This window comes from Saccopteryx leptura, chromosome 1 (genome assembly GCF_036850995.1).
Source record: "Saccopteryx leptura isolate mSacLep1 chromosome 1, mSacLep1_pri_phased_curated, whole genome shotgun sequence".
Lineage (NCBI taxonomy): Eukaryota > Metazoa > Chordata > Mammalia > Chiroptera > Emballonuridae > Saccopteryx > Saccopteryx leptura.
The window spans coordinates 391,521,571-391,548,859 of NC_089503.1; the positions used below are offsets into that span (position 1 = coordinate 391,521,571).

General features: G+C 55.0%; 2 protein-coding genes across 4 annotated transcripts; one reads left to right on the forward strand and one right to left on the reverse strand.

The window, feature by feature from the left end:
* Positions 1 to 382: 382 nt before the first annotated feature.
* On the reverse strand, positions 383 to 9,815 carry MRPS18B (mitochondrial ribosomal protein S18B). The gene is made up of 7 exons (XM_066359937.1): positions 9,672 to 9,815; positions 8,082 to 8,190; positions 7,883 to 7,980; positions 7,687 to 7,755; positions 5,211 to 5,277; positions 1,884 to 1,943; positions 383 to 981 (listed from the first exon to the last, which is right to left on the reverse strand). Exons 1-7 carry the CDS (start codon positions 9,747 to 9,749, stop codon positions 764 to 766), a joined length of 699 nt encoding a protein of 232 aa, XP_066216034.1. The 5' UTR covers positions 9,750 to 9,815; the 3' UTR covers positions 383 to 763.
* PPP1R10 (protein phosphatase 1 regulatory subunit 10) lies at positions 9,072 to 25,856 on the forward strand. Of its 3 annotated transcripts, none has more exons than XM_066359935.1 (20): positions 9,072 to 9,189; positions 10,629 to 11,185; positions 17,056 to 17,173; positions 17,841 to 17,927; positions 18,047 to 18,182; positions 18,588 to 18,639; positions 20,176 to 20,253; positions 20,396 to 20,569; positions 20,675 to 20,780; positions 20,893 to 21,005; positions 21,443 to 21,543; positions 21,818 to 21,962; positions 22,037 to 22,195; positions 22,283 to 22,529; positions 22,888 to 22,951; positions 23,058 to 23,252; positions 23,413 to 23,488; positions 23,684 to 23,797; positions 23,939 to 24,514; positions 24,773 to 25,856. In XM_066359935.1, exons 3-20 carry the CDS (start codon positions 17,067 to 17,069, stop codon positions 24,880 to 24,882), a joined length of 2,640 nt encoding a protein of 879 aa, XP_066216032.1. In that variant the 5' UTR covers positions 9,072 to 9,189; positions 10,629 to 11,185; positions 17,056 to 17,066; the 3' UTR covers positions 24,883 to 25,856. The 3 variants fall into 3 exon arrangements, with proteins under 3 accessions (XP_066216032.1, XP_066216033.1, XP_066216030.1); XM_066359936.1 differs by lacking the exon at positions 9,072 to 9,189 and adding an exon at positions 10,023 to 10,096; XM_066359933.1 differs by lacking the exon at positions 9,072 to 9,189 and adding an exon at positions 10,391 to 10,415.
* The last annotated feature ends 1,433 nt before the right edge of the window (positions 25,857 to 27,289 follow it).

The following is a 27,289-nucleotide window of genomic DNA, read 5'->3' on the forward strand; positions in this document are numbered from 1 at the left end:
GCATTAGAGCATCCGCCCAGCGAGTGGAAGTCCCGAGTTCAATTCATTGTCCCGAGTTCAATTCATGGCCAGGGCACACAGGAGAAGCGCCCATCTGCTTCTCCACCCCTCCCCCTCTCCTCTCTTCCCCTCCCGCAGCCAAGGCTCCATGGGAGCAAAGTTGGTCTGGGCGCTGCGGAGGGCTCCACGGTCTCCCCTCAGGCACTAGAATGGCTCTGGTTGCAGCAGAGCATCGCCCCCTGGTGGGCATGCCGGGTGGATCCTGGTCGGGCGCATGCAGGAGTCTGTCTGCCTCCCCGTTTCTCACTTCAGGAAAAAAAAAGAGTCACTATCTGGCCCGGCTCTGGCCAGGAGCACCCATTCCCCAAAGACTCAGTCCAGAGACAGGAGACACAGCTTTATTCTGGAACAGCCAGGTCCGCAGAACGCTGAAAACAGCGACAGGAAGTTGAGCCCACCTATTTATACAGGGGGTGGGGGGATTACAGTTTCCCACATACATCTGTAGTGCTTTTCCTCAGCCTGGGGTGTCTTTACCCCCTTCAACAACAATCACTTTTTTTCTCCGACCCTGAAGCTGCCACTGTCCACTAAGCAGACACAGCTCCGCAGGCTCCATCCCGTGGTGTAGTTCCGAGGCAGGACCTCCCAGCCCCGGGCGCCCTGCCCAGGCTACCGCTCCCGCTCCGGCGGAGGGCTCTGGGAGCCGGCCTGCTCAGCGGAGGCCTCCACCGGCGCTGCGAGGGGCACCTCGGGCATGGACTCAGGCGGGGGGGCCGCTCTCTTCTCGGAGATGGCCTTGGTACAGCCGGCGGAGGCGGGACAGCTCTCTCTCCGGTGGCTGCTTCCAGCTGTACCATGGGTACCAGGGGTCACCGGAAACCAGAGTGGGGGCGGGCCGAGTCGCACTCACAGCTCCGTGAGAGGTACTGAAGTCAAGGTCCCGAGGCTCAACCTGGGGAATGTGGAAACTGAGGAGACCTAGGGGACGAATGAGAGAGTGAGGGCAGGGAGCAAGGCAGGGAGTTCACACTAAGGGAGAGAGGAGGGAAAGTCACCTACGAAGGGAGGAAGGAGCCAGGCAGCCCGGGCACATCTCTGCATGCTGCACACTGCAGAAAGCCCCTGACCGAGGGGACAAGTGTGGGCTGACACTCTGCCTGGGCTCTTGCCGACCACGCTGTGCAGCCCTGCATCAGGGACAGGCAGCTGTCTCTGCTCTCCTGGAGGGGGATCTTCTCATTTGTACAAAGGTACAGATCCTCCTATGATCTAGCTGTGACATTGAGAGTAACAGTTTGTTTTTTTAAAAAAGAGGAGGAACAGCCTGACCAGGTGGCGGCGCAGTAGATAGAGCATTGGTCTGGGACACTGAGGACCCTGGTTCAAAACCTGAGGTCGCCAGCTTGAGCGCGGGGTCACTGGCCTGAGCGTGGGATCATAGACATGACTCCAAGGTCGCTGGCTTGAGCCCAAAAGTCGCTAGCTTGAAACCCAAGGTGTCTGGCTTGAGCCCAAGGTCGCTGGCTTGAGCAAGGGGTCACTCAGTCTGCTGTAGCCCCACCCCCACCCCCAGTCAAGGCACATATGAGAAAGCAATCAATGAACTAAGGAGCCACAACAAAGAATTGATGCTTCTCATCTCTCCCTTCCTGTCTGTCTGTCCCTCTCTGTCCCTCTCTCAAAAAAAAAAAAAAAAAAAAAAAAAGAGGAGGGACAGGGGACAATGACAAGATAACAGGCTCCGGAGAGGGAATACACGGCAGTGATGAAAGAAGAGGCTCTTGGGAAGAACACGTGGCACTTATATCTATATCTATCCTCCAGCCCTAGGCCACCCACGTGGTCTCTGACACAGTGCAGCGGGTCCCTCTCACACTCACCATGGTCCCGGGCTTTCTGGATAGCCTGGGTCAACTTCCTGTGCTGCTTCATACAGACTCCTGCGGGAAGAAAACAGGAACGTGGTGCTCCTTCTGTCAGGCACCGTGAGTAAGAACACAAACCGCTCCCACACGGGGGGGAAGGGGGGGGGCTGCAGTGGAGGACCCAGCTCTGTGGAATGACCCCACTCTCCTCACCCCTCTACGGGCCTGTCTCCCCATCCGCCCAACGGGAAGACTCCCTTCTCTCTCTCAGAGCTGGGATAAAACTTAGGAAGGTCTAGGCCCTGGCCGGTTGGCTCAGAGCGTCAGCCTGGTGTGTGGACGTCTCAGGTTCGATTCCTGGTCAGGACATACAGGAGAAGCTCCCATCTGCTTCTCCACCCCTCTCCCTCTCCTTTCTCTCTCTTCCCCTCCCGCAACCAAGGCTCCATTGGAGCAAAGTTGGCCCGGGCACTGAGGATGGCTCCATGGCCTCTGCCTCAGGCACTAGAATGGCCCTGGTTGCAACAGAGCAATGCCCCGGATGGGCAGAGCATCGCCCCCTGGTGGGCATGCCGGGTGGATCCCGGTCGGGTGCCTGCGGGAGTCTGTCTGACTGCCTCCCTGCTTCTCACTTCAGAAAAATACAAAAACCAAACAAACAACAACTTAGGAAGATCTAGCCACCACAGAGAATCCATTTAATGGTAACAATTCAAAGGGCAAGCGTGCTTAACTAGGTAGGACAATCCACGGAGAAATATTCAGTAACAGAAGAAAGGATTTCAAAAGAAAAGAAGAGAAAGAACTTCAGGTCTGAGAAAGGCAATCTGAGAGAGTAGCTGAAGAGTCTCTTCAGTTTTTCACATCCTGACAAGAGTTTAAGACTAACAGCCTGACCAGTGACGGTGCAGTGGATAGTGTCCACCTGGGACGCCGAGGTCCCAGGTTCGAAACCCTGAGGTTGCTGGATTGAGCATGGGCTTACCGGCTTGAGCATGCAATCATCAACATGATCCCATGGTCCTTGGCTTGAGCCCAAAGGTCATTGGCTTAAAGCCCAAGGTCACTGGCTTGAGTGCAAGGTCACTGGCTTGAGCAAGGGGTCACTGGCTCAGCTACAGCCCCCTGCAAGGCCCATATGAGAAGCAATCATTGAACAACCAGGGTCCTACAACTATGAGTTGATGCGTCTTATCTGTCTCCCTTCCTGTCTCTGTCTCTAAAATTAAAACAAAAAAACCACTCCCTGACAAACCAAACTCCACTAATCATGCTGCTATCCCCAAAATGGTACATTCAGACTACTATTTGCAAATTTAGCTTTTTATCTTGCTTTAGTAGGCAACATTTTTCTGTGTAGGGCCATGTGTTTTAGGCTTTGCGGGCCCTGGAATCTATGACTCAGCCACTCAACTCTGTCACTGTATCCTGGAAACAGCTGGAGACACTGAAAACAGACAGACACCAGGGAGCCAGGTGTAGCCTGTGGCTGTGGTTAGGGAACAGACCTAACAGTGAACAGTTAAGCTGACAGCTACAAAGACAGGGGGTCCTTGGGTGATGACATTCTCGACCTACGACGTTTTGAGTTGATGACACTCACTCCCATAAAAACTTTAAAAAATTGAGACAGGAGTGTTTCGGCTTCCACTGTTAGCGTCGTACTTACAGACTACGTGGACACACTAGTTTGGCTGCGCGGTGGAAGAACACGCAGCAACGCAGAGGATGCATGAGGGAGCTGGCGTCCCTCAGCACGGTTACCTACGCCTTCTGGACGGTTAAAAGCGCAAGTGTGCCCCTTGTGTTAGGCTAGAGTGTGTTTCAAGTTAAACCAAAATTTGGGAACTGTTGTCACCCGAGGACCCAGTATGGGAAGTCTAACTAAATTGTTAAAAGCATAGAAGAGCCTGACCAGGCGGTGGCGCAGTGGATAGAGCGTCGGACTGGGATGCCGAGGACCCAGGTTCGAGACCCCGAGGTTGCCAGCTTGAGCGCGAGCTCATCTGGTTTGAGCAAAAGCCCACCAGCTTCAACCCAAGGTCGCTGGCTCCAGCAAGGGGTTACTGGGTCTGCTGAAGGTCCACGGTCAAGGCACATATGAGAAAGCAATCAATGAACAACTAAGGTGTTGCAACACGCAATGAAAAACTAATGATTGATGATTCTCATCTTTTTCTGTCCCTGTCTATCCCTCTCTCTGACTCACTCTCTGTCTCTGTAATAAATAAATAAATTAAAAAAAAAAAGCATAGAAGCCCTGGCCGGTTGGCTCAGCGGTAGAGCGTCGGCCTAGCGTGCGGAGGACCCGGGTTCGATTCCCGGCCAGGGCACACAGGAGAAGCGCCCATTTGCTTCTCCACCCCTCCGCCGCGCTTTCCTCTCTGTCTCTCTCTTCCCCTCCCGCAGCCAAGGCTCCATTGGAGCAAAGATGGCCCGGGCGCTGGGGATGGCTCTGTGGCCTCTGCCTCAGGCGCTAGAGTGGCTCTGGTCGCAACATGGCGACGCCCAGGATGGGCAGAGCATCGCCCCCTGGTGGGCAGAGCGTCGCCCCTGGTGGGCGTGCCGGGTGGATCCCGGTCGGGCGCATGCGGGAGTCTGTCTGACTGTCTCTCCCTGTTTCCAGCTTCAGAAAAATGAAAGAAAAAAGAAAAAAAAAAAAAAAAGCATAGAAGAACTTAGGTATAGTCAATTTACAAGAAAGCATTTTGTAAAAGTGAAGAGCCCTGAAGAAAGGAAATAATCGCCCTGGCCGGTTGGCTCAGCGGTAGAATGTTGGTCCAGCGTGTGGAAGTCCCGGGTTGGATTCCCGGCCAGGGCACACAGGAGAAGCGCCCATCTGCTTCTCCACCCCTCCCCCCCTCCTTCCTCTCTGTCTCTCTCTTCCCCTCCCGCAGCCGAGGCTCCATTGGAGCAAAGTTGGCCCGGGCGCTGAGGATGGCTCTGTGGCCTCTGCCTCAGGCTCTAGAATGGCTCTGGTTGCAACAGAGCAACGCCCTAGATGGGCAGAGCATCGCCCCCTGGTGGGCATGCCGGGTGGATCCCGGTTGGGTGCCTGCAGGAGTCTGTCTCTCTGCCTTCCTGCTTCTCACTTCAGAAAATAACAAACAAAAAAGGAATAACCTTGAAATGTAGCTTTCAAGAGCTACATTTAGATAGTTTGCTTACAAGGACCCTTGTCCACACTTACATGTTTTAGCACCTGAGTACCCCTATATTAAAGCCAAAATCTCCAAAATGTCCAATCACACTTTTTATGCCACTGGAGGAGCCACTGACCGAACGAATGAGAGGTGTCCCCCGGACAAGCTGCCCGAGTAAGGACGGGGCTGACGGGCTGACCTGTGTATGGAGCGTGGAAGATGATCCCCGTGTGGGCACAGACGAACTGTTCCAGTAGCTTCACGTTCTGTGGGGAGAGGGGTGGGGACAGGAGTGGGGGGAGAGCAGGCGGACCTTCAGAGACTGAGCCCGCATAACCCGACACGCCGCGCCGACGGCCTTGACCCGTGTGTCTCTGCAGACGCTGCCCCTTCCTCATCTCCCCGTTTTAGCTCCCATCACTGTACTCAACAAACACGTGTGTGGAAACTCCAGCAAGCCTGTCCCCTCTCCTGGCCTCTCAACCACTCCACACGCACATCCCACACTCCATCACTGGGACTCACACGTGATTCTCTTCTCCAAGGGCTCGGCTCTTTTTTTTTTTTTCTTACAGAGACAGAGAGAGAGTCAGAGAGAGGGATAGACAGGGACAGACAGACAGGAATGGAGAGAGATGAGAAGCATCAATCATCAGTTTTTCGTTGTGACACCTTAGTTGTTCATTGATTGCTTTCTCACATGTGCCTTGACCGCAGGCCTTCAGCGGACCGAGTAACCCCTTGCTGGAGCCAGCGACCTTGGGTCCAAGCTGGTGGGCTTTTCCTCAAACCAGATGAGCCCGCGCTCAAGCCGGCGACCTTGGGGTCTCGAACCTGGGTCCTCCGCATCCCAGTCCGACGCCCTATCCACTGCGCCACCGCCTGGTCAGACCATACCTTTATATTAACCAATAGGACACAGCTGAAATTGAGAAGTTGCCTACCGGACTCCTCCGAAACTCGTGTCAGAAGGGGTCTGGGAACAGTCCCACCCCCTCATCCACTGCTGGATACACAGATGCCCTCCCACCTCCCCGATGACCAGCCATTCAGCTTCTGATCTGCTATTTCACTGCAGGCTCAAAAGAGCACTTCCCATTACCATTTTCATCAAGGTTTTTGAATTATTTAAGGAGCAAGTCCTGTCCTTCTCACAATGCAGGCTTTTTGAAAAAATAACTTGTCTCTAACACCAGGCTTGACAGATCGGGCCTCCAGTGTCCAGTCTCAGCACGCCGCCAAGCAGCGACATGACAAGGAAATAAACCTCAGGTTAAACTAGCCTAATCTACTTGCTAATAATTGTGATGGATATAAATACAACTTTTGGGCATTGTAGGCATTTTTCTTGCCTGCCAATTTAGACTGTTAATTTCATAAATAAGGTATGAAGCTTTTTACTATAATCCACAGTAGAGGGCAAAAGATTAGAGCAGTGGTGGTCAACCTGGTCTCTACCGCCCACTAGTGGGCGTTCCAGCCTTCATGGTGGGCGGTGGCGGAGCAACCAAAGTATAAATAAAAAGATAGATTTAACTATAGTAAGTTGTTTTATAAAGATTTATTCTGCCAAACTTAGCGAAAATCCGACATAAAGTACTTGGTAAGTAGTTATTATTATATGCTTTAACTTGCTGTAACTCTGCTTTATAAATTTTATAAAGTAAGGTGACTTCCCTACTTTATAAATCACCATGACTGTGGAACCGGTGGGTGGTTAGAAAATGTTACTACTAACAGAGATACAAAAGTGGGCGGTAGGTATAAAAAGGTTGACTGCCCCTGGACTAGAGGGAAGGATGTTTTTACAGTGCTAGGGAGCCAGTGAAAAATAGAGTGTGGAAATGCCGGGGTCTGAAGAAGAATGGGCACACCTGACTCTGGCCCATTGGCTCACCGATAGAGCATAGGTCTGCCGTATGGATGTCTCAGGTTCGATTCCTGGTCAAGGCACACAGAGAAGTGACCATCTGCTTCTCCACCCCCAGCCATGGCTCTCATGGTTTGAGCAAGTTGGCCTCAGGCACTGAAGATGGCTCCATGGCCACCTCGGATGCTAAAAATAGTTCAGTTGCTGAGCAACGGAACAGCAGCCCCAGATGGGCAGAGCATCATCACCCAGTAGGAGGCTTACCAGGTGGATCCTGGTGCAGGGCATGTGGGAGTCTGTCTCCCTGTCTCCCCACTTCTCACTTAATTAAAAAAAAGAAGAAGCCTGACCAGGCTGTGGCACAGTGGATAGAGCGTCGAACTGGGATGCAGAAGGAACCCAGGTTTGAGACCCCGAGGTTGCCAGCTTGAGTGCGGGATCATCTGGTTTGAGCAAAAGTTCACCAGCTTGGAACCAAGGTCGCTGGCTTGAGCAAGGGGTTACTCGGTCTGCTGAAGGCCCACGGTCAAGGCACATATGAGAAAGCAATCAATGAACAACTAAGGTGTTGCAACGAAAAACTAATGATTGATGCTTCTTATCTCTCCGTTCCTGTCTGTCCCTATCTATCCCCCTCTCTGACTCTCTCTCTGTAAAAAAAAAAAAAAAAGAAGAAGAAGAAGAAGAAGAAGAAGAAGAATGGGTAAGAAGAAGAAGAAGAATGGGTACACCTATTGCAATCTGTTTAGCATTGCAAAAGAGACTCCAAATCCTTATCCTGGAGAAAAAAAAACCCTCTTCTTACCCTGAAGTCGACGTGCAGCTTGTGGTCCCGGCAGATAGGGCAGGGATTCCCAGCAACTTTATTTTTACGCTGTAGAGAGAAAAAACGAGCAGATAAAGATGTTCCCAGCCACGTCAGAAAAAGTGCTGCTGCCATGGTTACTACGGTCTCCACCCCCACTTCACATCCCAGCCATGGGCCACTCTCAGAAACTCACAATACACGTCTTTCGAGTCCGCTGTGGGGGTATTCCACCTTTGTGGTTGCGACGGTAGTCAGCCCAGACCGGGCGGGCACCATAGCGGGTCTGGTATTCTGAAAGTAAAGCCCACCTCAGTTAGGATGAAGGAGGTGGGTGTGTCTATTTATTTCAGACCCCGCCCCCCATGGCCCTCCCCGTCCTCATTTAGAGGCACCTTCTGAGTCCAGATATTTCCAAGGTTCATCCTGATACGGGGAAACGGGCGCTGGGGGCAGAGAATCTTCCTCCAGATGCGTTTCCGTGCAAAAAGGCTGGAGGGGAACCTATAAAAGAAGAGTGACAATAAAAGTCAATGCAAAGCCTGACCAGGCGGTGGCGCAGTGGATAGAGTGTCGGACTTGGATGCGGAGGACCCAGATTCAAGACCCCAAGGTCACCAGCTTGAGCGCGGGCTAGTCTGGTTTGAGCCAAGTTCACCAGCTTGGACCCAAGGTCACTGGCTCGAGCAAGGGGTTACTTGGTCTGCTGAAGGCCCGTGGTCAAGGCACATATGAGAAAGCTATCAATGAACAACTAAGGTGTCACAACAAAAAACTAATGATTGATGTGTCTCATCTCTCTCCATTCCTGTCTGTCTGTCCCTATCTATCCCTCTCTCTGACTGTCTCTGTAAAAAAAAAAAAAAAAAAGTCAATGCAAAGAAGAATCGCAACTGGGTCGCTGCCAACACTTCAGGGAGAAGGAGAATACACGCCCACTGTTTTTAATGGAATATAGCAAGACTATATATGGAAGGTAGCGTATTTATTGGCGTTAAACTGACATCATCAGCTGCTCTCCCGATCTCCAACCTATGGTTCCCGAGAAAAGGTACTGTTAGAGGATAGCACAGTTGAGTGAGAGGCAATCTCATTTGAGAGGACGACTCAAACACCTGGCCCACGTAAGGTGTTCAGGCTGTTTGGGATGAACTGAGTCCGGCGGAGGAAAAAGGGTGAACGAAGCGGAAGGACGTGTAGCTTCTGGGAAGTAAGATGTGTGGCAGGGAGGGGCTGCACGGACAGGTGAGTCTCCAGCTCCATACAATCCAAGATCACTGCGTGGTCCAGCTTTATAAAAAGTGGAAGGTCAACATTCCACAGGGAAGAAGAAACGAGTGGTAATGCTAGCTTTAAAGCGACCAGGCCTGTCATTAACTCCCGTCGTGACCCCTGTCCCCACTCTGCAGTCCCACTTTAGGGAGTGGCAGCTGGGCAAGCCTTCTTCTCGCTCCCACCCTCTCCGCCAAGAGCCCTGCCCTGCTACCAGGAACCTCCACGGCGGTGAGTACCCGAGGCTGGAGGGAAGCCTCCATCCAAAGGACGCAGTTCCACTGACCCGCGTGCTCTGATACACAACTGGCCTAGGGAGATGGAGGGCTGAGACACCAGTCACCCGGGTCGACAGCGTGTGTCCTGGCTGGACAGGGAGGGGCCACCGCGACAGCCAGGCTGCTGCTGCTGCTGCTGGTCGTTCGCGCTCCAGGGCATCGCTTTTGGACACCATCTGCATAGTTTAACGAGCTGGTTGTCCGTGATGGGGGGAGCACGACGGGGGAGAGCGGGGTGCAGTCCTTACCTAGTTCTTTAGCCAAAAAATCTAACCCTGGCTCTTGGCCCTCGGCTCGGGATTTTTTAAAAAAATGCACGGAGATTTCAGGTGGGTGAGAAGGGTGGGGTCAAAGTGCTGCCGAAGGTACAACAGCGACGACCTAGAGAAAGGATAACCCAGCAGGGGTTGCACAAAACGTGCTCTAAGGAGTTACCTGAACTCCGTAGGCACCCCTGTAGGACGCAAGGTTAGGAAGGCGCCTGAGCAGCGAATGCCACACGGAGGCCGCCATCTTGACGCACGCCGCCAGGCGGGAGCTGGCCGGAAAGACGACTGCGCATGCTCCCGGAAACTGATTCTAGGGCAGGGCCAAGGGCGAAGCTGCAATGCGGGAGGCAGCCACGCGGTTGCGTCAGGACGGAAGCGAGAAAGCGGGCGGGGAGGGCGGGGGCCCTGGGGGGAAGTCAATTTCAACTGCGTCACAGGGAAATTCGGCAGCAAAATTGGGTTTCTGATGAGCCAATCGCTACAACGCTTAGGTCTCATACTTAGAGTTTGACTCGCGAGCAATTTGGAAGGCGATTTTTGACCGAGCTTTCGCCAGGGCGCATGCGCCGGCCCCATCCGGCCAACCCCAGGGTGAGAAATGTTTCCGAAGGCGGAAGTGGTGGAGGCAGAGGAAAGGGAGGGGCTGGGCTCTGCGGGCACGCGCACGCGCACGCGCCTCCGCCCTCCCCCCATGAAGGAGGCGGGAAAAGGTGCCGAGGCTGGCGGGGGAGGGGGGGCTGTCGGCTGAGCCAATCAGCTAGTGAGGTGCCTTTCGGTCCGGCCAATGAGCGGATGCCTCGCGCACAATGTCTCGCGCGACGCGGCCAGCGCGCTCACGTTGTTTGGGTGGCGTCCGGGTATAAAAGGCTCCGCCCGAGCGCGCCGCCGCCATTCTGGGGTTCGTTTAGAGGTAAGTGTTGGTGGTGGTGTGTCGGTTACGGGGTTAACTTTTTTTTTTTTTTTTTTTAATTTCTTTTTACGGCGTTTGGGCGGGTTTGGGCCCGGGTGGGGAAAAGCGAGCCATATTCCGAATCAGACGTGGGGACGTGTTTTTTTGGGGGTGTTTTCAGAGCCACTCGTTACTGATGACCTCTTTCTCCCTTGTGTTCCTTTCTTATCCCAGGTTTGAATTTTCTCGGAGAAAGACAGGCCACGAGGCGAAAAGAAGCGAGCCGCAGCCACATCTAAGCCCTTGCAAGGATCCCGAGAGCGGGGGGAAAGGGGGAACGGCCACCGGCCCCACCACTGTGTCTTCTGCCCCCGCCCCCACCCGTCTTGTTCACCCCACCAGCCCACGCTGCTTGGGACTTAAAATCTGTGGCCGAAGGACCGTCACCACATAACTGCAAAAATAATCAACCACCCTCCCTTCCCAAACCCACCCAAATTCACTTAATTCAGCGTTTCATTTTTTTTGCATCCACTCAGAACTATTTTTTTATTATTTTTGCTACGACCCCCCCCTCCCTAAATGGAGTTGGGTGTGGGGGGGGAGATGATTCCTGAGTTGGCCTTGGTTTTTGTTTTTTTTTTAAAAGAGACTTTTTGATCCAATGAGGCCCCCCAAATAAGAGTTTTGGGTCCTGGTTGGTGGTTTTATTATTTTTTTTCTCCAAAATTTTAAGCCCTCCCCCCCCCACCCCTGAGCCCGAGGTGCTGACGTCGCAAAAAAATTGGATAGTAAGTGTCGAATTTTCAAAAACGAACCTTGCAACAAGAAATCAACGTTTCCCTTATGCGAAACCAAAAATATAATAATGAGAGGAAGAAATGAGACCGATAGAACAAAATAGAGAACTGGAGAAAGGACCAGGCTGGTCACTTAATCTCCATTAAAAAGGGCCTTTGAGTGTAAACAGCCGTGTTCGCTCCCCTACCACCCGCCTCTTCCCTGCGGTGCTGCGGGCGAGGAGAGGGTGCAGGGAGGGCCCGCAAGTGAGGCTTTAGATGGTTAACCCTTCGTAATCCAGCCAAATTTCCAGACTGCCAGAGCGCTAAGTTTGCTTTTTATAAGGAGGAATGGCTACCTTCCTCCCTGAGCAGCAGTCTATAAAAGGGTTAATGAGCTCACATACAAATGATGGTGGATCTTGTGGCCCAGAAGTCCCACTTCTTTGTGTGTGAGACACGCAGGGCGCCTTAAAAGTCTGCCAGATTAATGAGCAATCTGTACATAAAGATTGCAGGGTAAGGAGATGGGCAGAGAAGTAGGAGCTGGCTATAGAGCTTTTATGATTGTTAAATCCTCTCAATTTTTAATGTAATATGCTTGGGGTTTTATTTGTATGGTTCTTGTAGGTGGCAATCTAGGAATAAAGATTGCAAGACACTTAATTCAGGACAAAAATCTTAGTGCCAAGTACATACAAGATAATAGCTGGGGAAGTAAATGTTTTGTAATTGTTGCAGATTGCATAGGTTATTTAAAAGCAAGAGATTTAACATTTTAACTTGGTACTTTTTGATGGGTTGGAAAGGTTGGGAAATGTGGAATTTAGAGGAGTATAATTTTAAAAGCCATTAAGTGCAATTGAATGCTAGCTTTCTAAAAGATTTGTGTCGTTAAAAGGATTTTTTTTCTTCCCTGCTTCAATATGGCGCCTTTCCTTGTCCTTTTGTCTTCCAAGCGGTGTTGCAGGTTTCGTCTCCCATTTTTCTCTCCTACCTCGACCCTATTTGTTGGGCGGGGTCCAAGTCCTCCCCCTTTCCATTTGTTAGAAGGATGGGGGTGGTCGATGGTAGGTTGCCAATTCCCCGCAGAAATTGTAATTTTTAATATTTTAATTGCTTTTATTTCCTCAAACGCTCTTAAAATAGGTCAAAGACGTCAGGATGGGAGACTGGTTTTTGTTTTTGTTCGTTTTTGGTTTGTTTTTTATACCAAAAGATGGTGGGGGGGGTTTTGATGTTACTAGCTCCCGGCAAGGCTGGAGTAGCTTTTTAAAATTTTTCATGACAAAATGGCGTCCCTGCCTCTTTGTTGTTGTTCTCGGTCCCTTTGCCGCCCAGAGCCTGGGCCGCCCTAGAAACTTGGCCGAGGGGAGGAGCGTCACCGCGGTGATGTAACCCGCTCTCCTCCCTCTCGAAACTCCACCCTGAGCCTCGGCCTTCTGCACTCTGCGCGCAGCCAGGGGAAGAAGACATGTCCTTAATTTCTTTAGAATGTTACCTTTATAGCCTTTACCTAAAAGGAAAACAGCTTACAGAAACCAGATCTCCTACCTACTCATTTCCTTGGGCAGCTCTAGTTCTTTAACAGTGAGAGCCCGTTGCTTTTATTTTCACCTATCACTCATCACAGTGCTTGGAAGTTTTCCCTGCTTCAGTTGCCAGGCGTAGAAAACCATTTAGACCCACTATGGCTGGGAGCCTTTTGGGGGAGTGTGTGTGTATTTGTGGGGGGTGCATACTGGGAAGACACGAGGGCTTGTGGAAGTAACTTGAGGAGATGGGGCCTGATGCCATTTCTGCTCAGGAACCAGACCTTGGGCCTTCTGCTGTGGGTCGCTTGGTACCGTGAGTCTGGGGGAGAGTGGGTTCTCTAGGCATTTCTCCTCGTCACCTTCTCTCCACTTGGGTTTGGGGGTGAACTGCAGTGCTGTATCACGTTCTCCAGCCACTTAGCTCCTGTACACTGGTGCTAGGATGAGAAGTGACTCTTAGGAAAGGAGGCGGCAGTTGTAAACGAGGCAGGGGGCGTCCAGCCACGGTCTCTGGTAAGCAAAACCTTTCTGGTATTACATTTCACAGCTTCATTTCCTTTTCCCCAAGAGCCACCCTCTTTGGATTTCTTTTTTTCTTGCCTTCTAAAAGAGATTCCTTGGAAACAATGGGAGAATAACGTCTTCATTTTTCAAGTCATGCCTGCTCTGGCCATTGGTGCGTGTTGGAAGGCCCTGTCCTCCCTCTGAAGGTGGTCTGGGTGCCCTGTCCCTTTCTTCCTCCACCTTTTTCAAAGTCACATCTTGATCAGACTCTCCATATACTTTTACTTTTTTTTTTTTTTTAAGTTCTGCATTGAAGCAGGGAAGTTGTAGGCAGAATTGGAAAGCCTTTTTGTACAACTGCCAGCTGGTGACTTGGGTGAGACTGTAGGCTAATTTTCTGGGTCTGAATTCTCCAGTTACTAAACTTCTGGATTGGATGGGAGGGGCTCCTCCACATGTCTATTGACCACAAGTTTTTTATCTTTTAAGCAGTTTGCCATGTTTCTGCAGCATACCTTACTTGGAAGCTGAACGTTCTGCCCACTGGGGTTCCTGATCTCTAGTGAGCAGGGGATTAATAAAGAAAATCTTCAGTAACACGGGAGATAGGAAACAGTCTTCTAGGGAAACCAGAACCAGATCCTTGTAGTTTGCGTCCAGAGTTCCTTCCAGGATCCTTGCCTGTTGGGATGGATGGGGGTGGTGATTTGACGAGCTTTTGGGGAGCTCATGTGCCAGGTTTTCAGAATGAGAGAGGGGCTCACTGGAAGAGGGGTACAACGTCTGGAATCACTTAAGAGACATAACAGCCGCTGTTGAGTCAGGCTAGGAAATGCCCCAAACACTGAGGGAAGGAAAGGGAATCAAGGGGCCAGAGGCGCTGACGCTCCTGCCTCAAGTCACCTCGGGCTCCTGCCACTGTGTGAGAAGGGCCTTGTGATTGTTGCAGAAAGGCTCTGGTAGCTTAGAGCTTTAGTCCTGAGCCGGTCCAGTACTGTTTGGTGACAAGTATGAAATAATCTTGGCCAAGCTAAATATTCTCACCCTGTTGAATTGAACAGTCCTCAAGTACAAACCCTTTTGGAATCTGGACTTGATAGAATGTTACCTGGTGAGAGCAGTAGAAAACTCCCCAGGGCCCTGGTGGGCAGTGAGGTCTGCCTGCAACATTGCCCATCAGGACAGCACAGCCTGGGACAAGGTGGACAGAGGCCAGGGCTTGCTCCCCCCTTCCCTGCTGGGCTGCCTTCGAGGGAATTGAAATCTATCATGTCCTGGGCCCTCTGATTCCAGAAGGCTTCCCTTCCAGACTCCGTGTTGTGACTAGGGGATGTTACGACACTTGGTCACTGCTCCTCCCCTGCTCAGCTCAACTGCCTTTCCTCGTGGGCCTGTGCCAGGAATTTAGGCTCTTGATTCCTTTCCACTTGAGTGCTTCTGAACAGTTTTCAAAAGAAGGAAGTGAGGTTATCAGACACTTTGGGCCCTTAATTGTAAATGAGTGAAAGCTAATCTTCCCTTTAGGGAAACTGAGGAAACTCACCTTTTAATCACGAGATCAGTGCTTATGAGGCCAAGTTGAGTTAACTATATTTCCAAAATACAGGAGGGGAAAAAAAGGGAGATGAATAGTTAGCATTTCTTTTGGTTTGTCTCCTAGCTTTTCTTGCCTGACTGTTCTTGCTTGTTACTAATGGAAATGGAAAAGTCTCAGGGTCCCATTCCCAGCAGGAGACGTGACACAATTTAGCTTTGTACTAACTGATCTGTCTCTTGTCTCCCCCCCTCTTCACGAAAGGAACATTTGAGCTCAGGTGATAACTTGTTTAGTTTCCGAAGGAGGTAGGGGCAGCAGATCTGTTGGCTTAGCTGACAGCTGGGTACCTAAGGGAGTTCTCTGTAAGGGAGTTCTCCGAGGTGATGCATATTCAGCTTGGGGTTTGAATCGGTGGGGTCGGCTGTCTAGGGGAACTGCTTCATAGTGATGTTAGTGTAATTGGAGGCTTTTTGTTAAATTGTATAGACCTTGGTTGCTGGTATATATTCGGATTTGCTCGTTGCTTTTTCAGCCTCCAGTAGATGGAAAACCTGCTTTATCTCCTTTGATTGTATTTAAGAATCTCTTGATAGTGTCTGTATAGTGTGCAGCATCTTACTACATGGGAAGAGTTCCTTCTGTCCTGCATCTGGTGGCCCAGGTCGGTGGGTTTGGCCTGTGCGCCTTTCATCTCGTCTGTATTCACTCTGCTTAGTGCTTGCTCCTCCGACCCAGGTTCTGTGGTGGCTCCGGGCAGCGGTCACAGCACCGTGAGCCCCTCAGGCTGTCCTCTCTCACCTCTCCCTGCGCCTTCCCTTTCTCCTCTTGGTCGTTAGGACCTGTGCGTGTAGAAATTGACCGTTTTGTCGGAAGGACTTAGAGGTTGAGATTGTTGTGGTTGTCTGAGTCTTTGTTTTGTTTTATGGCTCAAGAGCCAATTACGTTATAAGAAAACTTCTCTCTGCACAGAATAAGGTCGTTTTTGTAAAGCCCTGGCTTCCCCACCTCGGCTGGGACGGCGGTTCACCGTGCTGGATGCAGGGGCCCCAGGGGCCGTCTCCCTGCCCCCTTCCTCCCCAGTGTTAACCTGACCTCACCGAGTGGCTCTTTTTTGGTTCTCAGAGGCATTGTGGATAAAACACCAATCAGAACCATATTGACTCTGAGCTGCCTCTCTGGAACTTGGTTTCTGGCCTGGAAGTGGCTTCACTTCTCTGCTGCGTAACAGCAGTTTAACTTTTAACGAACTCCTTTCCTGACCTGGCTGAGCAGCTGTAATGGCATTTTTCGTAGCTGCCGCTGTTATCCATTCATCTGGGCTCCATGGTTTCTACTTGTGGGCCTTTCTTGGAGGTCTTGGACAGTGATGAGATTTTGGGCCCGGGTGGGGGGGGGGGGAGATAGGGGGTCAAATTCACACCTTGCTTTTGAAATCACAAGCCAGTCTTGCTCTTAACATGGAAGCAGTAGGGGCCTGTGCGGTCGTGTTTGGCTTGGGGGCCTGCCTGGTCCCCGCTGTGTCCATAGGGCTCCGTTTCTGGAAGCCACCCTACCTTCCCTGGGGAAAGGTTCTGTTTCCAAGTTAAAAAAATTTGGAGAGAGAGAAAGGTAGAAAAAGAGACAGATAATGAGTTCCTGTATGAGCCCTGACGGGATCACACCTGCAGCTTCTGTGCATTGGAAGGACGCTCTACCCACCGAGCTATCCAGCCTGGGCTCAAGTTGTGCTTATCATCTATCACTCAGCCGACTGTGTGCTGGTGCAGGTGATACACACCCTGCCACCGTGATTACCACTCTTAATGTGCCGGGGTGAAAGGGCATGGACTGATCTTAGACATGTAGCCCAACACCCAGGATTGGCCCACCAAGTCCCAGCTTGGTTTGTTGTTTTTTTTCTCAGATTTACCAGTACCTAAGCAGAGACAGGACCTAACAATAATCAAAACTTCCTTGGAGAGGTGAACGTTTTGTTACAGGAATGTGAATCTTAGTCTCCTAGCAGCTAATGAAGCTCAGCTGTCCCGGGGAGGCTGTCACCGGGCGGGAGGGGCGTCTGCCCAGTGCCCGGGCTGAGCTGTCACCCGTCAGTCAGCCCTGTGCTGGCAGCACGCTCAGCTCGCCAGGCTGTTTCCTTAGTGCTGGCCGTGGTCTGTGTTGACTTTTCTAGTCTTAAAAATGGTGAGTGCAGTCGAAGACCAGTGGGATAAGTAGTCAGCTGTTCTGTCAAATGTAGACATTATTAGAGCACATACTGGGCCTGACCTGGCCACCCGTTTACTCTGGGTTTGTTTTTCTCCTCTCAGAAACCTCGATCATGGGGTCCGGTCCCATAGACCCCAAAGAGCTGCTCAAGGGCCTGGACAGCTTCCTGAACCGAGACGGGGAAGTCAGGAGTGTGGACGGGATCGCCAAGATCTTCAGGTGCGTGCTCCCTGTCTGGAGTGTTGTGAGTCGAGGATACTGTACGTGTGGTTACGGCAGACTGGACCAGGTGCTCCTGGGGAGGGAGGGAAGGTCAGTTGGACGGGACTGAAATACGGTCGTTTTGGAATAAGTGATAGGAAAAGGTGGTCCCCTGGTCCCTGGCTCTAATGGAATTGGATGTTTGGGCATTCACAGTCTCAAGGGAGTCACCCTTTGGAAGGAAGGAAGCAGGGAGCCAGGTGACAGAATTCTTGATTCTGTTTGGGGTCATGTTTCACATCCGCAAACGGTCATTTTCCTCTAGGGGTCCTCAAGTTTCCCAGGGGAAGCAAACGGCTAAGCCAGTCCTGAGTAGACCACTAAAGGCTGGTGGTTGGGGACTGGGACCCTCCACCTGGAAGCGGAATCGGTGTCCTGTGTTAGGGAAGCAGTGATGCCCACCCCCAGAGCAGGGACCCAGTGGCTCCTCAGCGCTCGTCCCTCCTCCGTGGGCTTCCAGTTCACTCTGGTGCCAGCCCGTCCTCTCGGAAGCCTGTGTGACCTCCCCGCTCCTAGCGAAGTCCCGAGTCGTCAGGGCTGTCTGGCACTCGGAGCAGAGGCTCTGCGGCTGGAAGAGGAGGCCCTGGCTGCGCCCCCTGACCTGACCCCTGACCTTCTCCCGCAGTCTGATGAAGGAGGCGCGGAAGATGGTGAGCCGCTGCACGTACCTGAACATTCTCCTGCAGACGCAGGCCTCGGAGATCCTGGTCAAGTACGTCGGGGCGGGGGGCCGCGGGGGGCAGTGCCGTCGGAAGGCCGGGCGGTGGACGGGGAACTGTGCTGGGCCATGCTCCTTCCAAACCCAGACGGGCACCGACTCTCCCGGCCCAGGTTCATTGACGTCGGTGGCTACAAGCTTCTGAACAACTGGCTGACGTACTCCAAGACCACCAACAACGTCCCGCTGCTGCAGCAGATCCTGCTGACCCTGCAGCACCTGCCCCTCACTGTGGACCATCTCAAGCAGGTACCTCGGGTCGTGGCCACCGCGTCCTGGTTCAGTCCGGTGGATGAGAGGCGTGCAGTGACTCTGTGTGACTGTCCTCTGGGGCTTGTGAGGTAGAACGGCGGGAAAATAGGACTTTGGAATCAGGACTTGGTTCAGATTTCTCTGCTTTCATAGGTGTGTGGCTTGGGGCCCGTCATCTATCTGTGTCTCGGTTACTGTCTGCGGAGTGGGAATGTTTGTGTCCCTCCCTAAGTGGATGGTTGTGCGGACTGCGTAAGACGGTGCCCCAGGGTTTGTGAAAGGGCACGTGCAGACCAGTGTCAGCGCCGTTAGGGGACTCGGGAACTGCGAGTGGGTCTGGGTGCTGGCTCTGAGGGGCTTCCTGTCCCTGCCGCTGACCACACTGCGCCCCGTCTCTCGCAGAACAACACGGCCAAGCTGGTGAAGCAGCTGAGCAAGTCGAGCGAGGATGAAGGTAGGGCCGCCCCTCGGGGCTCCCTCAGCTTCCACCTCCTTCCCTCCGCTCCGTCTGTCCATCCGTGCGCGGGGCCTCCCCTCCCTGCTCTTCCCACCTCACTTTGCTTCCTTCTGGTCTCAGTTCCGCACGGTTATTGATCTTAGAGAGAGAGGCAGGGAGAGAGGCAGGAACATTGTTCTGCTCCTGTAGGTGCCCTGACCGGGGGTCAAACCCGCAGCCTCGGGGCTTTGGGACGGGGCTCTAACCCAGTGGCCCCCAACCTTTTTTGGGCCACAGACCGGTTTAATGTCAGAAAATATTTTCACAGACCGGCCTTGAGGGTGGGACGGATAAATGTATCATGTGACTGAGACAAGCGTCAAGAGTGAGTCTTAGACGGATGTAACAGAGGGAATCTGGTCATTTTTTAAAAATAAAACATCGTGCCCTGGCCGGTTGGCTCAGCGGTAGAGCGTCGGCCTAGCGTGCGGAGGACCCGGGTTCAATTCCCGGCCAGGGCACACAGGAGAAGCGCCCATTTGCTTCTCCACCCCTCCCCCTCTCCTTCCTCTCTGTCTCTCTCTTCCCCTCCCGCAGCCAAGGCTCCATTGGAGCAAAGATGGCCCGGGCGCTGGGGATGGCTCTGTGGCCTCTGCCCCAGGCGCTAGAGTGGCTCTGGTCGCAACATGGCGACGCCCAGGATGGGCAGAGCATCGCCCCCTGGTGGGCAGAGCGTCGCCCCTGGTGGGCGTGCCGGGTGGATCCCGGTCGGGCACATGCGGGAGTCTGTCTGACTGTCTCTCCCTGTTTCCAGCTTCAGAAAAATGAAAAAAATAAAACAAAATAAATAAATAAATAAATAAAACATCGTTCAGACTTAAATATAAATAAAACGGAAACAATGTAAGTTATTTATTCTTTCTCTGTGGACCAGTACTGGTCCACGGCCCGGGGGTTGGGGACCACTGCTCTAACCAACCAAGCTATCCGGCCAGGACACATCCTTGAGTTTTAAAAATGCATTTTCACCAGCAGCATTCTAGAGAAAAGGGTTCCTAGGAAGTCTTTTATAGGATGGATCTAAATCAGCTTCCTGAAACTTCACAGTAAATTTGCCTTTAGGGTAACACAGGACACTGCCATTTATTTTAAAATCCAGTCGCCCTGCACACTGAGCTCTGCCTGCCTGTCTCCTGAGGGGGGAGTGTGGGTGTCGGTCCGTCCTGCCACTTTCTCGTCCTGTGACTCATCTCTGCTGCTGTGTCTGTGACGGGGAGAAGGTCTTCAGGTTGTGACAGTTCCCTGAGAGGCACAGAGGGGCAGCAGCAGGTCTGCAAAGACTGCAGATGAACAGGGCAGTCATTAATAAGTACACGATGAGAATGAGCTGAGTCAGGCACTCACAGCAGGAAGCCTGCGTCTGCCGCCCTGTGTATGAGGCCCTGGTGGAACTTGTGCGCACACTCGGCCGTAAACGTTCAGACTGCTCTGTGTTCTGTTCCTGGAAGAATCGCTTGTTAAGTCATTTCCACGTTCCCCTCTCTGTCGCTGCAGAGCTCCGGAAGTTGGCCTCGGTCCTGGTCAGCGACTGGATGGCTGTCATTCGGTCCCAGAGCGGCACCCAGCCTGCCGGTGAGCTCAAGTCCCTTGTCTCTCAAGTCACGTGCTCTCCCGCGGGGACCCGGCCCCCATGTCCTCGGCCTGCGGCTCCTCTGCCGGCCGTCTTTCTCTTTACCTCAGTAAAGCCTTCGTCTGCTTTGCTCTTCCACCCCAGAGAAGGAGAAGAAGAAGCGGAAAGAAGAGGGCAAGGGTCGGACCACCCCTCCCGAGCGGCCTCCGCTGGAGGTGAGGGCTGAGCCCCGGGCCGAGGAGGTCCCCGAGAAGAAGAGGGAGAAGCCCAAGTCCCTCCGGACCACAGCGCCCAGTCACGCCAAGTTCCGTTCCACTGGTGAGGCTCCGGCCGCCCCGGGGCTCGGGGGCTCGGGCAGGTGGGGGTTCCCCAGGGAGAAGTGGGAGGCGGGCGGGCGGGAGCTCAGTCCGCGTGTCTCCCCAGGGCTGGAGCTGGAGACGCCGTCCTTGGTGCCCGTGAAGAAGAGCCCCAGCACGGTGGTGGTCTCCGACAAGTACAACCTCAAGCCCATCCCCCTGAAGCGCCAGAGGTAGGGGCCTGCTGGGCCCCCCGGTGGGCGGGTCCACGGCCGGGTGGGCGGGTCCACGGCGGGGAGAAACGCGAGGGGCGGTTTCTGACGGCGCCCCTCCCCCTCCTAACAGCCCGGCAGCCTCCCCCGGAGACGCTGCGCCCCACGCTGAGAAGAAGTACAAGCCACTCAACACCACACCCAACGCTACCAAAGAGATCAAAGTGAAGATCATCCCCCCGCAGCGTGAGTCCTCGGGGGGCTGCAGGGGAAGCGTCTTCAGGGCGTGGATGTGGGGTGTTCCTCTGTTACCCCCTCCCTCTGGTTTCTGGGCACTCAGTTTCTGCACCTCTGAAACCTGCCTTTCATAGCAGGACTTAGGGGTGACTTTAGAGCTCAGGTGGGCGGCGTGCTTGTCAGTGGCTGGCTGGGGGCACTCCCAGCCGGCAGGGTGACCGCCACGTGCACGGGCTGCCTTGTCAGTGACCGGGGCTCTGACTCTGCTCAGAGCCGCGCTGGCCTGCTTTAACAGAAGGCGAGTGCCGTCAGGGTTTTCCTGGGCACCATGAGCGCCTGTGCCCGGGCTGAGGCTGGGTCTCCACTGACCCGTGTCTCTGCTCAGACATCGTCTGTAGGAGTGGGGTTGTGAGGGGCACAGTGATTCCATCCCACTTCTTCCGCAGCTATGGAGGGCCTGGGCTTCCTGGACGCACTCAACTCAGCCCCCGTCCCAGGCATCAAAATTAAGAAGAAGAAGAAGGTGCTGTCGCCTACAGCTGCCAAGGTCTGGGCCCCGGGCAGTAGGTGTCCGTGACGGGGGTGGGGTGAGGTGTCAAGTCGTGTGTAAAAGTCGTGTGAAGGGCCCAGGAGCTCTGGGTGGCTGGAGAGGACAAGAGGAGCCCGTCTGGGGCGTAGACTCCTGGTGGTGGGCGGCGGACACGGGCCTTTGTACAAACTGTTGGGGAGCCCGCCCAGGACCCTGGACTCACGGCCTTGCTTTGACCTTGGCTGTTCTGTCAGCCCATTAACTTCCAGTTCTTTTTTTTCTCCCACAATAGCCAAGCCCATTTGAGGGGAAAACCAGCACAGAACCAAGCACAGCCAAACCTTCCTCCCCAGAGCCGGCGCCCCCCGAAGCCATGGACACGGACCGTCCCGGGACCCCCGTCCCCCCCGTGGAAGTCCCGGAGCTCCTGGATGCCGGTAGGTCCAGAGCCTGCGCGGGGCTGGGCGCTCCTCAGGGGAAGGGCCTGGTCTGAAGCCTCTCCCGCTCACAGCCGCTTTGGAGCCGGGGGCTCTGGATGCGAAGCCGGTGGAGAGCCCCGGGGACCCCAGCCAGCTGACCCGGAAAGGCAGGAAGAGGAAGACCGTGACGTGGCCCGAGGAGGGGAAGCTGAGAGAGTACTTCTATTTTGAACTGGACGAAACGGAACGAGGTGAGGAGCCCTGCTGCGTCATGGGTGGGCGTGGGGCGTGTAACACGCACGGTTGTGCCGACTCCTGCCCTCCCTCCCCGCCCACAGTGAACGTGAACAGGATCAAGGACTTCGGCGAGGCGGCCAAGCGGGAGATACTGTCAGACAGACACGCGTTCGAGACGGCGCGGCGTCTGAGCCACGACAACATGGAGGAGAAGGTGCCCTGGGTGTGCCCCCGGCCCCTGGCGCTGCCCTCACCACTCGTCAGCCCCGGGAGCAACAGCCAGGAGCGGTACGTGCAGGCCGAGCGGGAGAAGGGGATCCTCCAGGAGCTCTTCCTGAACAAGGAGAGGTGAGCGGGGCGGCTCGAGCCGGGCGGGTGCTGGTCCCGCGGGGAGCGTGCCCTGGGCAGTTAGGAGGGTGGACAGAGGTCAGGAAGAAATCCCAGGTCCTGAGGGAATCATTTGATTTTTGTTGTTTGGGTTTTTTTTTTAAGTAATTTTTCATTTTTCAGTTAAAGTTGACATACAATGTTATATTAGTTTCAGGAATACAGTGCAGTAATTACACATTTACATAACCTATGGCAGGATCACTCCAATAAGTCTAGCACCCATTGACACCTTACACAGTTGTGACGGAGTGATTGACGATGTTCCCTGTGCTGTACTTACCTCCTGTGTTTGCTTTCCCTGCGGTGTTCCTGCCAGCCCGCACGAGCCGGACCCCGAGCCCTACGAGCCGGTGCCCCCGAAGCTCATCCCTCTGGACGAGGTGAGTGGGTGCTGTGGGCAGGCCGGGGCTGGGCTGGTGAGGGATGCGGCCTGGCCGGCAGCCGGGAGCCCCGCTGCTCAGTGCTCAGGCTGCGCTCTGCTTGCAGGAGTGCCCCATGGACGAGGCCCCGTACGTCGAGACCCTGGAGCCAGGGGAGGCCGGCGGCTCGCCCGACGGGGCCGGAGGCTCCAAGCTGCCGCCCGTCCTGGCCAACCTGATGGGGAGCATGGGTGCCGGGAAGAGCCCCCAGGGCCCCGGAGCCGGCGGCATCAACGTCCAGGAAATCCTCACCTCCATCATGGTACGGGCCCTCCCCTGCCTCCCCACCCCCGGGACGCCCCTGTCTTCAGCCCAGGTCCCCGTCTTCCCCATCCCCTCCCCCTTTGCCTCTCCCTCCCTCCCTGTGCTGGTCAGAGGGTGGCTGTCTGCTGACCTTGCTCTCTGTCCACCTCGCCTCGCAGGGCAGCCCAAACAGCCATCCGTCCGAGGAGCTGCTCAAGCAGCCAGACTACTCTGACAAGATCAAGCAGATGCTGGGTAATCACCGGGGCTGCCCTGGGGGTGGGGCTGGGGGTGCCATGGGAGGGGGGGGCACCATGGGGGAGGGGACTCAGTGAGGGGGTGCTGTTGGGGTGCGCTGTGGCCAGACGTGGCAGGGGGAGACCCCGACAGGGTTGGTCTTGGAGGATCAGTAGATAGAATCCTGAGCTGACTGTCTCCTTTTTTCAATAGTGCCACATGGACTCCTAGGTCCTGGTCCAATAGCCAATGGTTTCCCACCAGGAGGCCCTGGGGGCCCCAAGGGAATGCAGCACTTCCCCCCCGGCCCTGGGGGACCCATGCCAGGTAGGTGGTGAGCGAGATGTTGGAACTGGCTCACATGCTTAGTTCTGGCCTGGGACTGTGCAGGCCTGATCAGAGGAGGGCAGGGAGCCGTCCCCAACCAACAGGAAGCTGACCTTGTCTCTCTCCCTTGTTTCCTGATAGGTCCCCATGGAGGCCCTGGTGGGCCGGTGGGTCCACGTCTCCTGGGTCCCCCTCCCCCTCCGCGGGGTGGTGACCCCTTCTGGGATGGCCCTGGGGACCCCATGCGGGGCGGCCCAATGCGGGGCGGCCCAGGCCCAGGCCCGGGTCCAGGCCCGTACCATCGAGGCCGTGGTGGCCGAGGAGGAAATGAGCCTCCTCCCCCCCCTCCTCCTCCGTTTCGAGGGGCCAGAGGAGGTCGCTCTGGAGGAGGACCCCCAAATGGACGAGGGGGCCCGGGTGGGGGCATGGTTGGAGGCGGTGGGCACCGGCCCCACGAAGGCCCTGGTGGTGGCATGGGCGGTGGCAGTGGCCATCGTCCTCATGAAGGTCCTGGCGGGAGCATGGGTGGAAATGGTGGACATCGCCCCCATGAAGGCCCTGGACATGGGGGGCCCCATGGCCACCGGCCTCATGACGTCCCTGGTCACCGAGGCCATGACCACCGAGGGCCACCTCACGAGCACCGTGGTCACGATGGCCCTGGCCATGGCGGAGGGGGTCACCGGGGGCACGATGGAGGCCACAGCCATGGAGGAGGTGAGGATGACCCTTCCCAGCATGTGGCCTCTGTTTGTACAGGACTCGGGGGGTGTCACGACCTCGGGTGTGCCAGGCAGAACAGCAGGTGGCCTTTTCCTGGCATGCAGGCTGTATCTGCCCTTTGCTTCCCCCAAGTCCCCGAGACCATGTCTGTGAGGGACAGCTGTCAGGATGCCATGGGCTTGGAGCTGGGTGAGGGTGGCACTGACCTCCGGCCACGTCCTACCTGACCACCCGCCATCGTGTCTCCTCCAGACATGTCCAACCGCCCTGTCTGTCGCCACTTCATGATGAAGGGGAACTGCCGCTATGAGAACAGCTGTGCCTTCTACCACCCGGGGGTCAACGGGCCCCCGCTGCCCTAGGGACCCCGCCTGGGGGCTGTGCCTGGCGCCCTCGCCCTGTTATGGCTTCTGTGAGGCCCGTTTGTCCCTTCCCTGGCTGAGGAGGAGCTGGCCACCTCAGTCCCCACCGGCTCGAGTTCTGGGACTTGGATCACTCGTGCACACAGGTGCCACCCCGCCTCCGGCCTAGGGCGGTCCGACTGGGCGCGCTCTGTCCCGACTGCTCAAGGAGACGCAGCTGGCTTCACTTTGTGAGGAGCGTGGCCCCGGGACCCAAAGCTCCTCTCCAGTATTACCTTCCACACCCGAGAACCTCAAGCTGGTCCCTGCAGAACACCGGTCCCCCTGCTGTGGGGCCTCTCACCCAGAGCTCTGACTCGGGTCAGCTGCACTTATGAAATCATCCCAGCCAAGTTCATGGTTCCTCCGGGGCTGGGGAGATGGGAAAAGGGGTATCGGCTATCCCGCTGCACTGAACGGGCTCCCCACTCCTGACCTGGGCTGGACACACTGAGTCCTTTCTCAAGCGACTGCACACCTCTGTGAACACTGAGTGTATCAGGGCTCTGCTGGGCTTGAAGGTGGCCGATGTCACATCTGCATCCAGTGAGGGTCCTAGCTGGCTGGTGATTGTGTCCCCGCTCACATACATGGCTTATTCTGGAAACAGTTCAGTGAGGCCAGCTTTCATGAACTGCAGCCTGGCAGGCTGGGCCCCAGTCACACTACATGCGCCGCCGTGGGAGTTAGCCCAGGCCGCCTGGGAGCTTGCTGTAGTGAGGCCGCCTCTGACCCCGGCAGGCGCCCTCCTGGGTGCGCTGGGCCACAGCGCTGGCCCTCCTGTCTCAGCATCAGTTGTTTTCTGTGAAAACATTGGATTGGTTGGGTTTTGTGCAGGGTGTTGGGTTAGAGACACAATGGATTTGAGGATGAGTATTTTTTCTTTTGGTTTTGTATATTTTGTACATTAATAATAAACAGCGGAAAGAGAAGCAACTTATTTAACCCCGGTGTGTTTGGACTGGTTTTAAAAGAAAAACAGTTCCAGGTCTGGAAGGCCAGTGGCCAAGGCCAGGCAGGGTCACGTTGGATTCGGGCAGACGGTAGGAGGAGGAGCCGCGGAGCTGGACGCATTGGGGCGTTCCCGTTTACTAGATTCCTGCAACTGGACAAGCAAACGGGCAGCGGGCAACTCTTCTCACGGCAGGCTAGTGGTCAGGAGAGCGCCCCCTTGTGGTGGGCAAGCGCCACGGCCTTCTGTAGGCTGCACACGTGGCTGCCACGTGCTCAGGCACTAACCGTGCCGAGTGCAAGCGAGCACACCTAAGACGGCTGTCTTCACGACCAGGTCCATTCGTACAAACTCGTGAAATCAGTCTGTCCTTTGAGAGGAGCTAACAACGTGTCCTTTCAAGTCAGGACTAGGCACTAAGTGACAGGCTGCAGTGGCGGGACAGGACACTGAACAGAAAGCCCAGTAAAAACCCCAGGACCAGCCCTCCGAGCACGCAGCGTGGCCGCGGACATGCGGGCACAGTGGCCGTGGCGGATCGGCCCGCCCCGCGGAGCAGCTCAGGGAAGGAGTTGGAGAGCGGTTTCCGGGAGGCAGAGCCGCAGCTGCAGGGCCGGAGAGAGGCAGGCAGATGCGGGACCCACAATACTGAGCCGAGGTTAGGTACTAAACAGGGGGCCTAGTGGGTGGAATAAAATTCTGAGGAAGACGGGGATTTTGGAGACACGGAGGGACAGGATTAACTTTAGATAGGAAGTTATTTAAATCTTTATAAATTAGGAGTATACTACATGTTGGAGAAGAGTGGTTTTCAGCCTTCTGGCGTTCACCAGGACACCTGAAGGGCCTGAGAGAGATGGCGTGCAAACCTTTTTTTTTTTTCTGAAGCTGGAAACGGGGAGAGACAGTCAGACAGACTCCCGCATGCACCCGACTGGGATCCACCCAGCACGCCCACCAGGGGCGACACTCTGCCCACCAGGGGGCGATGCTCTGCCCCTCCAGGGCGTCGCTCTGCGGAGACCAGAGCCACTCTAGCGCCTGGGGCAGAGGCCAAGGAGCCATCCCCAGCGCCCAGGCCATCTTTGCTCCAATGGAGCCTTGGCTGCGGGAGAAGAGAGAGACAGAGAAGAAGGGGTGGGGGTGGGGGTGGAGAAGCAAATGGGCGCTTCTCCTATGTGCCCTGGCCGGGAATCGAACCCGGGTCCCTCGCACGCCAGGCCGACGCTCTACCGCTGAGCCAACCGGCCAGGGCCCGGCAAACCTTTTGCCTGAGCAGGTCTGAGACAGGCCGGGGAACTGCATTTAACAGGTTCCCTGCTGCTGCTGGTCCTGATCTGGACAATGAGGTCACTGCCCGGCGGGCGCTTGCCTCTTATTTCCAAGATTGGCCGCAAGAGGGCAACAGCTCCCTAT

Bases quoted from the DNA above. Each gene is read 5' to 3' on its own strand.
- PPP1R10 (XM_066359935.1), top strand. From the start codon at position 17,067: ATGGGGTCCGGTCCCATAGACCCCAAAGAGCTGCTCAAGGGCCTGGAC. The intron at 21,963-22,036 runs GTAGGTCCAGAG...TCCCGCTCACAG, and splicing joins CCCGGAGCTCCTGGATGCCG to CCGCTTTGGAGCCGGGGGCT. The intron at 23,798-23,938 runs GTAGGTGGTGAG...GTTTCCTGATAG, and splicing joins CCCTGGGGGACCCATGCCAG to GTCCCCATGGAGGCCCTGGT.
- MRPS18B (XM_066359937.1), bottom strand. From the start codon at position 9,749: ATGGCGGCCTCCGTGTGGCATTCGCTGCTCAGGCGCCTTCCTAACCTT. The intron at 7,756-7,882 runs GTGAGTTTCTGA...TTCTCTCTACAG, and splicing joins GGACTCGAAAGACGTGTATT to CGTAAAAATAAAGTTGCTGG. The intron at 1,944-5,210 runs GTCAGCCCGTCA...TTCTTCCCGCAG, and splicing joins CTTCCACGCTCCATACACAG to GAGTCTGTATGAAGCAGCAC.